This window comes from Nyctibius grandis, chromosome 2 (assembly GCF_013368605.1).
Source record: "Nyctibius grandis isolate bNycGra1 chromosome 2, bNycGra1.pri, whole genome shotgun sequence".
Taxonomy (NCBI): domain Eukaryota; kingdom Metazoa; phylum Chordata; class Aves; order Nyctibiiformes; family Nyctibiidae; genus Nyctibius; species Nyctibius grandis.
In genome coordinates, this window is record NC_090659.1 from 49,140,547 (window position 1) to 49,153,892 (window position 13,346).

General features: G+C 36.4%; 1 protein-coding gene across 5 annotated transcripts in view; it reads left to right on the forward strand.

Moving 5' to 3' along the window:
* Positions 1-13,346, forward strand: part of HERC2 (HECT and RLD domain containing E3 ubiquitin protein ligase 2) — a 119,746-nt gene that overhangs the window by 37,012 nt on the left and 69,388 nt on the right. For all 5 annotated transcript variants that reach the window (XM_068395633.1, XM_068395635.1, XM_068395634.1 and 2 more), the window contains exons 15-31: positions 1,196-1,447; positions 2,388-2,581; positions 3,099-3,299; positions 3,960-4,188; positions 4,263-4,387; positions 5,732-5,910; positions 6,835-7,019; positions 7,393-7,548; positions 7,808-7,993; positions 9,134-9,304; positions 9,417-9,520; positions 9,635-9,785; positions 10,408-10,622; positions 11,521-11,653; positions 11,763-11,890; positions 11,985-12,180; positions 12,788-12,924. In XM_068395633.1, the coding sequence (XP_068251734.1) occupies positions 1,196-1,447; positions 2,388-2,581; positions 3,099-3,299; positions 3,960-4,188; positions 4,263-4,387; positions 5,732-5,910; positions 6,835-7,019; positions 7,393-7,548; positions 7,808-7,993; positions 9,134-9,304; positions 9,417-9,520; positions 9,635-9,785; positions 10,408-10,622; positions 11,521-11,653; positions 11,763-11,890; positions 11,985-12,180; positions 12,788-12,924 (2,942 nt within the window). The remainder of the gene's footprint in view (positions 1-1,195; positions 1,448-2,387; positions 2,582-3,098; positions 3,300-3,959; positions 4,189-4,262; positions 4,388-5,731; positions 5,911-6,834; positions 7,020-7,392; positions 7,549-7,807; positions 7,994-9,133; positions 9,305-9,416; positions 9,521-9,634; positions 9,786-10,407; positions 10,623-11,520; positions 11,654-11,762; positions 11,891-11,984; positions 12,181-12,787; positions 12,925-13,346) is intronic.

Here is a 13,346-nt window from a genome sequence, read left to right on the forward strand (position 1 = left end):
TGCAATATATTCATTATGAATATGCAAATATATATTTCCATTTATGTTATATATATTTTAAATAACCCATGTAATTGCATAATATGCACATAAAGTATTACATACATGTACATACACATCTAAATTTTATGTGTTATTATATAAGTGCAAATAACTCATGTTGTCACAACAGCCAGAATTTTGAGTAGGAGAGTTGTCTTTGTTAACCTATGGGAGATGCCAAAGAGAGGCTATATTGGAATTCTGCTTCCTAGTGTCCTTGAGCCAGGTGCTTAGGGTGAGACAGATTCAAAACCTGAATTTCACTGTGTAAAGTTAAAGCCCCAGAGTCGTCCCTTAGAAAGCAGATAGCTCTTGGAAGCTAGTTGCTCTTCTAAAATATAGCTGGTTCTGGTGATGTGCAGTATTTAAAAGCCGAAAGGTTTACTCATTCAGGAAATGGAAACCCGGATTTTAATTTTTTTTTGTTGTTGTTGTTCTTGGTTTCCTTCTTGCGTGCTTCCATTGCTTATCAGAATACCTTAGAGACTCGCTTATGCAAGTAGGGAACATAAATGCATCAGAGTGTAAACCAAGACTTACTTTTTGGACATGCATGGGTTTACCATCCTTGAACCATAATTTTATTTTATGCAGAATGACTTGACTATTTCTATGTTCCTACATCAGGGCCTAGATTTAGTAATATATTTTAAAAGAACATGATAGTCAATAGCACTTTTAATTCCATTTTGTGAAATGGCTGAATGACAAGAACTGAAAATTAAGAAAACAGGTTTCACAGTCAGTTTGGCCTTTTGATGTGGAAGAAGATTTCACAAGTTGTTATAAATAACACCTTATAATAAAAGAAGGCAGTTTTTAACTAAAGAACATACTACAGGCTTAATTGCAGTAGATCCTATACTTGGTATATTTTTAAGAAGAGCTTCCTGTACGCTGATGAATTTTCAGTGCATGTTATGTGTTTTGATGTTCAGTTTTATCAACATGAAAACTTTGCAAGTCTTTTTCTTCCTTCTTACTGTCATGAACTATTAGACGTTAATTCATAACTGCTGTTCTTAAATTGCAATGTGAAAATTGTACTTACTAGAGAATCCCAGATTTTTAAGAACTTGCTTGTCAAAACAGGTAACTTCCTTACATGAAAAAGCAATGCAATATTTTTTGTTTTCTTTCTCTTGATTTAAAGGCCAAGTATGGTCTTGGGGTGATGGAGATTATGGAAAACTGGGAAGGGGAGGCAGTGATGGTTGCAAGACTCCCAAGCTGATAGAAAAACTTCAAGATCTGGACATTGTGAAAGTACGCTGCGGGAGTCAGTTTTCTATCGCTTTAACCAAAGATGGCCAGGTCTACACCTGGGGAAAAGGTGACAATCAGAGACTTGGGCATGGAACAGAAGAGCATGTTCGATACCCCAAACTGCTGGAAGGCTTGAAAGGTAATTATCAGAGCTGGAAATATCCCGAAGTTCTTTTTGTTGTTGTTGGAACCTTTTACTGGACACCAATGATCTCAACTTTAAGAATGATAGTACCATGTACTCTGTCATATTTTATGCTGGTTGCATTGGAAAAGGTAATAGTGCACATTTCCCGTCACTTCTGTGTTTATACCTTTAGCATTCTAGCAGACTTAGAGCCACTATGTTATGACCACTTTAAATGCTGCTTGTCTTGTGTTCTCTTTATTCTTAACTGCTTTTCTTTTATTAGGTTCTCAGAAATGCTTATTTAAAACTTATATTTTTGCATTATGATGCAAATAAATATATATATATAAAAATATATGCGCTTAGGTTAAGGCATGTGAGTGGAATAAATGAAAATCACAGGCAACAAGTAATGTTAAAGTTGCGTTCATGCCAGTACTTTTAAGTAGTTTGTAACAGAGTGAAGACTATTTCTTGCATTTGTGAGAAACCTGAGATTCTGTAGGGGAGGATGAGGAAGAAACCTGTTTTATTGCTCTGTCTTTCCTAAAATAATTGTTCGTGTATGATGAATGATCTAATTGAAAGTAACTTCTGAACTAATGACTACAGTATAACTTTACAGTCTCTGTTTGTAGATGGGGAGATCTTTTAATAGATCTTTCCTGAAAAAGTACTTAAGTAGAAGGGATACAAAATAGAAGATTTTAAAGGACTTATGAACTTTTGTACTTAAGCTGTCTCTTAAGAGTCTTTAAATATTTCCTTGGTTTTTCTTTTGCTGTGCTCTTTCAGTCCACTACTAAGGCAAAGGTGAGACTCTTGACATCTGTAATGTGTTCATAGTTAAGTATGGTTGTAATTAGCACAGTTTTCCTTACCTCTGATGTTCTTCTGTTAATGATTGTAATGTTTAAGTTATATTTTTGATATTTGACTTTCCTATCAGGAAAAAAAGTAATAGACGTGGCAGCTGGATCTACCCATTGTTTAGCACTGACTGAAGATAGTGAAGTGCATAGCTGGGGAAGCAATGATCAGTGTCAACATTTTGATACTTTGCGGATCACCAAACCAGAGCCCGCAGCTCTCCCAGGATTAGACACAAAGCATATCGTTGGAATTGCTTGTGGTCCTGCTCAGGTAAGTTTTGTTTTTGAATTGTTAGTTGTGATATGTCTTTGTCTCTCACCGAGGCTAGTTCTGTACACTAATCCCAGTCTCTCTTTCTGTGCTTGCATGACTTTTCTTATTTCTTATTCTGAATAAATGAAGGCTTGGAAAAAACAAACCTTGTGCAGTTTTTCTGCCAAAAAGGGATGACTAGCTTTCCCTCTGAGTATTCTGAGAAGCAGCTATTTACCCGTTTTGTTTTTTGTCTGGTACAGCAGTTGAAGAGTTGTCAAGCAGAAGGTATCTGGACTGGTGTAACAGCACTTTGGAAAATGTGATAAGAGTTCTTTTCTGGGATTGGTAGGGTTCTATGTATGTTTACAAGGATGCAAGTGGAGGGTTCTCTTCAACACATGTGCTGATATTATTTCTGCATCTTCTCTTACTGTCTGAAGGCAGATTTTAGCTTTACACTCCTCTTTCTAATTAGTGTCATCTTATGTTTGTGAAATAACTGTTGAACTTCATATATTGTTTCCATTTATAGAGTTTTGCTTGGTCATCATGTTCAGAATGGTCAATAGGCTTGCGGGTGCCTTTTGTGGTGGATGTTTGCCCCATGACGTTTGAGCAGCTAGACCTTTTATTAAGACAAGTGACGGAGGGAATGGATGGCTCCTCTGACTGGCCCCCTCCTCAGGAAAAGGAGTGTATGGCTGTGGCAACATTAAACCTTCTAAGGCTTCAGGTACCTTCAGTTGCATACAATTGACGATGACGTTGAGCAGTCATTCAACTACATGTTTCAGTAAATTGCTTGGATGAAAATAGTGGACTTAATGGGCTTCAAAGCATTTTTATTGATTTAAAAACTGGAATAAGTACAATATAATGAAATTTGGCAGCTAATGGTTCTTTTCTTTCTTCTCCAGAGCTTTTGGATCTCATTAAAAATGAACTATAAACATAAAATGTAAATGGATTAAGTGTTGTATACTCACTCAATAAGCCCATACACTCAGATATTTTGAGCATTTCTAAGAACTTTAAATAGCATTTTTAAGAGTTGATGTTCTCTTTAAAAAGTATCTGACATATCACATAGAAGATGCACTACTCTTTCTAGCATACTGTAGCGAAGTAGAAACAGTTTAGGTTATTCTTTATGTTGTTATAGTTCAGAATTTTAGGGGGTATAGTTAAGTATAGTTCATAATCTTTGAGTATTAGTTTAAATTCAGTATGTGGTTGGGCAAGTTAGCATTTCCCTTTAATTTTACAAATTTACAGATGAAAGTTTGTATCTTGGTTAGTGAGCTTAATTGCTTCAGGATGGACTTTTTTTTTCAAGTTCACATCTCTTCTTAATTAAAATTTGCCCTTTTTTTTTTTCCTTTCTTTTTTTCAGCTTCATGCTGCCATTAGTCATCAGGTGGATCCGGAATGCCTTGGCTTAGGTTTGGGCAGTATACTGCTCAACAGCCTGAAGCAGACAGTAGTAACATTAGCAAGCAATGCTGGTGTTCTTAACACTGTGCAATCGGCTGCCCAAGCAGTGCTGCAGAGTGGATGGTCTGTGTTACTGCCAACAGCAGAAGAGCGGGCTAGGGCTCTCTCAGCGCTCTTACCCAGTGCAGGTTCGTCCTAAGATTTAAACCTATCTGTTTTGTGCTTGCATTTCTAGTTCATTAATAACTTCTTCCATTCTTAGTTTCAGGAAATGAAATGAATGTAAGTCCAGGCCGTAGATTTATGATTGACCTCTTGGTGGGCAGCTTGATGGCTGATGGAGGCTTAGAGTCTGCACTAAATGCTGCTATTACTGCAGAAATTCAGGTACGTTTCAGCAGCTTTGCAGTTCTGTGTAAACAGAATAAGAAGTGTATCAAGTGTTTTCTGAAGTTTGTTGATTGATGTTATCCTCTTTTGACCTGAAACTTGAGCCAGTGTTTGTATGGAAGCATGAATCATGTTCTCCTTTTTAGTAGTGTTTCTCCTCGTTGCCTAGAGTGACGATTTTAACAATGGTAACAAACTTTTTCATAAAGCTCTATAATAGCAGCATGATTTTACAAAGCGCTTTGTACCTTTCTGTGGGATTCTTGAGTTCTTCACTTCCTTAATGTCACCCATATCTCTCCAGCAGAAATTTCAGCCTTACTTATGAATTCAAGATGAATTAACTCTTTGCAGCATCCCAAATTTCCATAGGCTTCATTTCAGGCTGGTTCGAATGTTTAACAGATGCTGACTAGTTACACAAAGGATGAAAGAAACATTCTGTATATACTTTCTTGTCCATTAGCTTCTCAGAGATGGGCCATCCTCTGCACAGACTGATGTAAATTGCCATATTTATGTATGGCTGTGAAAACAAAAAAGTGCTTTTCCCTTGCCTTTTAATTTGTTTAATTCTTCCTAGTACATTTTCTTCTTGGTTTCTCTCCACTGTTGGTAAATGGGAAGGTTTGTGATGCAGATGAAATGCATGTATTAAGTTTTGCTTTAATGCATAGTCTAGTATTAGCATTTTCTGTTGTATTTAAAGACACGCAGGACCTCTTGTTTCTTAACCAAGTCTCCTAGGGCACATTTACATTATAGCATAGGTCAGAGATGCCTGAGCCAACTTCAGATATATGCTGAAAGTGATCTAGGTGGCAACATACAGACCTGCACAGATTGATTTACATTGTCTAAAACCCAAGTGAATTTGTGTCCGTGGAGTTCTGTATGACTATAGCTCAGTAGCAAATCTAACCCAGGTTCTTCTGCAGTGGACTGGATTTGTTACTTTTATAAATACAGAGTAAACATGTCTTCAGCTGTGAACTGTGCAGCAGCTACTGGCATGTTTAAACATACGTAGAACAGAAATCAATTGTTAACTTGGTTTGGTGGAAATTGAATTTGGAGTTTGTCCACTCTTGTTTACCTTCAACACCGCCCCCCCCCCCCCCCCCCCCCCCCACTTTCTTTTTATATTATAATTGTTTAAAAAAGAGTGTGCCCATGTGGTTGTTATGGAATATACAATACACATTTGTCTGGTAGGAATTGTTTCATTTCTGGCATAGGTAAAAGTAACTTGATCTTGTTATCATGAATACTTGTTAGTAAAATGTTTCATAATCACAGTGGCAGTTCACATGTTTTCTTTAACTTGTTTTACTTTTTTAGGATATTGAAGCGAAAAAAGAAGCACAGAAAGAAAAAGAAATTGATGAACAAGAAGCAAATGCATCAACGCTTCATAGGAGCAGGACTCCATTAGACAAAGACCTTATTAATACTGGAATCTATGAATCTGCAGGAAAACAAAGTTTACCATTAGTTCAGTTAATTCAGCAGTTACTAAGGTAATTGCTTTGAATTTGTCTTTTATTTTTGTACAAAAGATCTGTTAGATGTTTTATGAAGTAGTCAACTAAAGCATGACTAATTTTGGTTAGCAAATAGAATCCTGCTAACATTTTAGCTCCCCAGAATTCAAAATATTGAACATTCTCCTAGCTTATCTATAGTTTTGCTATTTTATGTTTGCTAAGGAGCAAAGTTCTATACTTAATTACCTGATTTTAGAAAGACTTATTGCCTTACTTTTATGTATTTTGATACTTTTTCCTCTACTCTGAAAGTCTGTGTAAGAAATATAGGACAAACGTTCAGAAGGTTGTCCTTACAAAGTATAAGAATCAGCACAAATTTATTTAGAACTGAGTGTTTTTCCTCAAAGAGATTGTAGCTGGGGCTATAAGTGGGGAAGAAACCTGAATTTTAAATTCTTGACACTGAGAAAGAATTGTGAATGCATGACCAATAGGGTGCTGAGAACAAAGCTTCTTTATGTCAGCTACAGCAGTATTTAACATGTAGCATATGTAGCAGGAAGTAATTATGAGATTACTAAGAAATGTATTGTGCTTTTTCACTTAATTGTGATGATAACCATGTAATTTAATCAATATCGAGACTCTCTTGAACTACATAGTGTCATAACTTTCATTGCAGCCTTTCAGTGAAAATTGTCAGATTATGTTTTTTGTGGTGAGTGATGACAAAAAATACAAAATTGATGTATTTTACAAATCCTGTTAAACAAAATGCCTCCACAAAAACCACTGACTTTTTGGGTACTATGGTACAAACAAAGGAACATCCTGCAAAGAAAGTTTGCATAAGTTTCTTAGATATTTGTGTGAAAATCTAGCAAAAGCTTAACCCATGTTTCTGTGGACTGTCTTCACTATCAGCTCCCTTTACAATGCTTTTATACCAATTAGGAACATCGCTTCACAGACGATAGCCAAACTAAAAGATGTTGCTCGTCGCATTTCTTCCTGCATGGACCATGAACATTGTAGCAAAGAGAGATCTGCTTCTCTGGATCTGTTGCTCCGCTTTCAGCGTCTACTTGTTAGTAAACTTTATCCAGGAGATTGTGTTGGGCAGGTGCCTAATACATACAGTAAGTCATTGTAAAAAAAATAAGCCCCACCCCCCCAAGCATTTCTGTAATACCTCTTTTACAGGACAGCAGTTTCTTATTTTGATTTATCTTCTTGTCTCATTTATCAGCCTAGTTGCTGAGTCTGTCTGAAAAGTGTTTGGAAGTGGTCTCTTAAAATTGTTTTTTGTAAAGTAAAATTGAGGTTTGGAAGGCAACAGGATTTATATAATAAACTTCTATAAACTCTTAAAAAGCTTTAAAAAGATGTGGTTTCTTAATTTCATGCTAATACTGAGTGGCTGCATTTCAGAAGGACTTGACAGCTTTTGAAATCTGTTCCTTAAATATGACTATGTCATGGTTTTCTGTGCTCTTCCTCCTTTTTATACAGGTCCTGACCTCTTAGGCATTGGCTCTTTACTGAAGAAATACACTGCTCTTCTGTGCACACACATTGGTGATATACTTCCTGTGGCAACCAGCATTGCTTCTACTAGTCATAGGCATTTTGCAGAAGTATCTTATGTCGTGGATGGAGATTTAACAGGTAGTTTTTTTTCTTTGCTGTTTTCATTTCCTCCCCTTCCATGAAATTATAAAGTTCTACTGTAGATGTTCTTGAAAGTTCTAAATGACTAAAAAAGGGTCAGTTTAATCTTTTGATGGAAGAGGAGGAGGACAGATTTGATGCGGAAGAGCTTTGTACTAAAGCAGTACTAGAAGGCAAATGTATTGCTTGGTGATTTGCTTCCATGGTGCTGTAAACGTAGGTCTTGAGTTAAATCTGAATGTCTTCTGTGTTTTAGGCATTCTTCTTCCAGAACTGGTGGTTTCTGTAGTGCTGCTCCTCAGTAAAAACGCTGGATTAATGCAGGAAGCTGGTGCTATCCCTCTGTTGGCTGGCTTGCTAGAACATCTAGACAGATTTGACCATTTAGCCCCTGGAAAGGAAAGGGATGACAACGAGGATTTAGCATGGCCAGGAATAATGGGTATGTACTAGTAGCACCTGGATTATTTATTTATGTTTTCATAAAGTAGGTATATAATAATGGTGACTATTCATTAACTACTCTCAGGAAGGGAATTCTACTTCACAGTACAAATTTTTATTAACCAATTCATATGGCAGTCATATGGCAGTATTTGTTTCTGTAAATAAATTCTTAAGGAAGTTTTGTATAGAGGGAGGATTAAGCAGAGTACAAATGCAACTTTATAAAGAAGTAGTTCACATAATTTTGCATTTTGAGTGTGAAAAGTTGCAGTGAAAACGTAAGTAGTACATCTGTGCATTTTGTTACTAAGTTCTGTCCGTAACATAAAGGGAGAGTAATGTGAAAGCTTTGAAATAAGGAAGTTTGCATTTTCCAGGGCACTTTGTAACATGGGTTGTGTCTGGAGTGAAAAGAGAAGCAGAAAATGTGCGTTTCTGACTGTGAGCATTTTACTGGTGGAGGGAGGAATGGAACATGATTGGCATAACCCAAGAGAACTAAAGGTCCCACTGCTAGACAGTAGTGTGTTGGGGAGAGCAAAAACTATGTGAAAATTGAGTTACTGGTCTAATAGACCAAACTGAGATGAAGGCACATGTGTGTGAACATTGGTCTGATGTTTCTTGCCTAGATGAAATTACCTTTAGTTAGAAGTAGTTTACTGATATGTAGATTGGAAGAGTTCTAACGTGTATGTAACCTTCCATCTTTTATTTAAAAAAGAAAAGGATTTAGACTGAAATTAAATGTACAGCCAGTGCCTTGCAGGCAAGCATGTAATAAAACTGAAGTAATTTTGAGGGAGAACAGACTAGAGCAATGATTTGCCAGAACACCAGTTGTTCTGCTCCACTTCCAATCAAAACAGCTGTATAGCTGGGCAACGCTAGGTCTTTGACAGTGTGACCTTGGAGATTAGTGCATAAAACAATACAGCATACAGACAATTCAATTGCATAATATGTAGGCAGGAACATATTAATAGCCATTTTGACTTTTAAGCGCATCAAAAGACAAGCAGCCTTTGAACAGAAGTGAAGAATTTGGTTAGGCCACTAGTAAAAGACTGCTCAGAAAAAGCTTTACTTTCTGTTTTTCTCTTGATAAATTCTCTATTCTGTTTTATACCTGTAGGTTCATTTTTTACTGCCCAGAGTTGCAGAAATAATGAGGAGGTGACACTTATACGTAAAGCTGATCTAGAGAACCACAACAAAGATGGAGGATTTTGGACAGTGATTGATGGGAAAGTGTATGATATAAAGGACTTCCAAACCCAGTCTTTAACTGGCAGTAGCATACTTGGTGAGAATCAGCATCTGAATTAAAGACACAAATTACTTCTGTTCCAAAACTAGATGGCATAAACAGATTTTTAGATATTATACTGACTATCATTCTTTCATTCTTTCATTAGCTCAGTTTGCAGGTGAGGACCCAGTTGTTGCATTGGAAGCTGCTTTGCAATTTGAGGACACACGGGAGTCAATGCATGCCTTCTGTGTTGGCCAGTATATGGAGGTAAAAATGTCATATGTTAATGGATACACACTTTCTGAAGTAAAGTATTGCTTTGCTTTCAGAATTCTTGTTGGAGCCCAGTTCTAGCTTTCAACTCCTATTTCTTTCAATTAGCCTGACCAGGAAGTGATTACAACGCCAGATCTCAGTACTTTGTCATCACCTCTGATAGACACAGAAAGGAATTTGGGTCTCCTCCTTGGACTACATGCTTCCTACCTGGCAATGAGCACACCACTTTCTCCTCTGGAAGTTGAATGTGCCAGTAAGCAGAACTTCATTTTGAGCTTAAATGATAAATATATGTTAAAGCATGCAAGAAAAAGACACAGGCCAAATAAACTAACTGGATATCTGATATCTCTTCAGTTTTGCTGTCTTCTGAACAAGTTATTTATTCTTAATATTAATTACCACACTCATCAAGGTCCAATAATTTAGCAAGATTTAAATGAGGATTAGATGATTCTGAACAGTTAAATATCCAGAATTTTGTAATATAGAGAGAATACTGGAAGAGAAAGGAGACTCTATATAGCACAGTTATCTCACTAATTTCTGTTCAGTTAAGAGCGCCTGAAGCATCTGGTGTTGGATTCTGTCTTGTTGGGTATCTTAATTTGGTAAATAGAGGGTATAATTCAATATTAATCATAGAAAACTAGCTGAGGCCTGATTAATTCTAAACAGGTGTTGGCTGCCTTGTTACTTAATTATTCCTTAGTTGCAGAACCCTTTTTTTTCTGTGAAAAAGTTTAAGCAAATGGAAGAGCTGCTAAAGCTTCTGTTTGGACCTGTGTGTGCATTTTATTTGAGGGAATTGTTGAATCTTGATAGCTTAATCTTTCATCAGAATATACATTTATGTTTTCTTTTCTTTCTTTTAGAATGGTTGAAGTCATCTATCTTCTCTGGAGGCTTGCAAACTAGTCAGATTCATTACAGTTACAATGAGGAAAAAGATGAAGACCATTGCAGTTCACCTGGTAACACTACCCCAAATAAATCAAAACTATATACACATCGATTAAGTTTGAGTGACCATTCACAACCTTTTCTCCAAGCTATTGCAGATAATAATATTCAGGATCACACTGTGAAGGTAAGCTCTCAGTAGTTCTGTTCACAAAAAATGTTGCTGAAGGGAGACGGTGGCCTGAAACAGTTTTTTTGGTGAAAATTCTCCAAAAGTTATAACAAAACAATCAAAAAAGTTATTTAGAATTACTTTTTGTGAAAGGAGTGATTTAATACTACTAATGGAAAGATTTTGCATATTTCACTTAATGTCATAACAGTACAGTTTTTCTTTTGAATTTTCGAGTGGGAGAACTAAAAAATTTAAGTGTATTCTTACCGAAAAATAAATAATGCACTACTTTCCATGTCAAATTTTAGTAGTATTGACAGACCCTGCTCACCTCCAGTTGAACTAAGGTGGAGTTTTCTTTGTCAAAGTGCAAATGTATTTTATGTGACAGGTGCACATATGCTTTTGTCTTAAAGTCCTTTTGTGCCTTGGGGTTCAGGTTTCACCTAGTTGGAATCGTGGATATTATGAAAACCCCTAAGGTTTACATTGGTCACTGTTTTCTGTAGTACCTTCAGATTTTCTAACCCTTTGAGTTCAGTTCCCGTATCAAAAAACCCAAATAGTCCTTGGGAGAATGGAATAGCAGTAATGGTGAGTCAGGAGAAGACAATTAAAAATCATATTAGGTGACCTGGCTATGTCAGGAAGAGATAAAAGCAGTAGTAGCTTTGTTCCTTGAGCCATGTTGCTCTTCAGACAAGAAGAATGATACAGGATATTCTTGGTAGTATAGGGTTGTAATTGCTGTGTCTTAAATAGTGCATACTGCATGGTGTGTCTGACTTCTGAATGTTAGTTCGGATTGTGGAGATTATTCAGTGTTATTTAAATGCTCGCTGCAGTATTCTGAGTCCTTTTGTTGTATTTAAAAACAAAGTTAAATAGAGGCTGTTGTGTGTTTTTGTAGGACTTCTTGTGTCAAATAGAGAGATACTGTAAACAGTGTCACTTAACAACGCCCATCACATTCCCTCCTGAGCATCCTGTGGAAGAAGTAGGACGTTTGTTATTGTGTTGTCTTCTGAAGCATGAAGATTTGGGTAGGTAGGCTCATGGTATAGCTGTCCCAGAATACGTTTTGGACCAGTTTAAACTCTGCTATGGATGTTTTTGGAAATACATATTCAGAGATTGTCTTTTCCCATTAAGGTCATGTAGCACTGTCTCTTGTTCATCCTGGTACCCTTGGAGTTGACCAGGTAAAGCACAAAACCTTACCAAAATCTGTAGTGGATGTGTGTCGTGTAGTCTACCAAGCAAAATGCTCACTGATTAAGGTAAGCCTCTTACCTGCTGAAGTTTAGATTTTTTTAATTTGAAGTGTTTTTTTGTATATTAAACAGTAACCTAATCTTTCAATGCCTTTTCTAGACCCATCAAGAACAAGGACGTTCTTACAAGGAAGTTTGTGCTCCTGTTATTGAACGTTTGAGATTCTTATTCAATGAACTACGCCCTGCAGTTTGCAATGATCTCTCTATAATGTCTAAATTTAAACTTGTGAGTTCCTTGCCCCGATGGCGGAGGGTAGCTCAGAAAATAATTAGAGAAAAAAGGAAAAAAAGGGGTAAGGCAACATTAATGTTGTGTTTTCTTTGAAACAATGAAAATCAATTTCATTCCAAGGTTTGCTGCTATATGTTTGAGACTCTTGTTAGCTAAAGCATCAAAGCCATTTGCTTTCTGCTGCGTTTTCATGAAGTTTTCTAAATCGATGGTTACACATCAGTTCCTACGTCAAAAACAGACAGACAAGAGAGTCAAGTTTAGGTGAGGCATGCTTCTTTCTGTTCCAGCATATTAAAAATGATCCATCGGTATCAGTCCCTCTGAATTGGTTTTAGTAAAGTTTAACTAGAAGTGGCATCTTATTAAAAATCATGTTTTATTAAAGCAGTGTAGTCAAAGAACTGTTTAACTGGAAATAAATTAATGTGGTGAACAAACACTGAAGTGCTTTTGAAGTTGGTCTTTAAAGATAAAAGCATATTGCAGATATTACCAGAGCTAATTTGATGATAGTGGGATGATAGAGTTCACCAAGGGTACATTTCCATTTTATTACAGGCAGATCTTATGCATTCTGTATGCTTAGGTTATCATGCAAACCTAAAAATATGACACTGTAAAATGTTATCAGGTTACATGAAAGAATATTTTTTTTTTATTTCTAGTGCCAAAAAAATCTGAATCTGCTGATGTGGAAGAGTCCAAAATTGGAAATGAAGAGAGTGATTTGGAAGAACCCTGTGTGGTACCTCACAGTCCTGCACCTATAGATAAAAGGCCCATACCAATCAAATCGCCCAAGGTAGGACATAAAATTTGGAATCAACCTTGTGAATAAAAATAACAAGAGGAAAAAATATTGGCTAAAGCATGATTGCTGTAACTTGACATTTAATATTCTGATAATGATGTTTGGGATATATATATGGTGCATTGTTGTAGTGAAACCTGGAATAATTCTTAAAAATAAGCTTGTGTACTGCACATTCAGAATATGTAAAGATCCTTTCTCTAATTTTTAGAATATTGATAATCCTAGAACTGTTCAGATAAAGCTTCATTTCAGAATAAAAGGTTGTGATGTGTTACTTCCTTTTTTTTGAATATTAATGCATTTGTAATTTTATGTAACAATTGTAAACAAGATAACGAGTTACAAATAATACTAAGCTCTTCCCTGGCTTGGAAGAAGTTCCGGCTTCCCCCCCCCCCCCCCCACTCCCG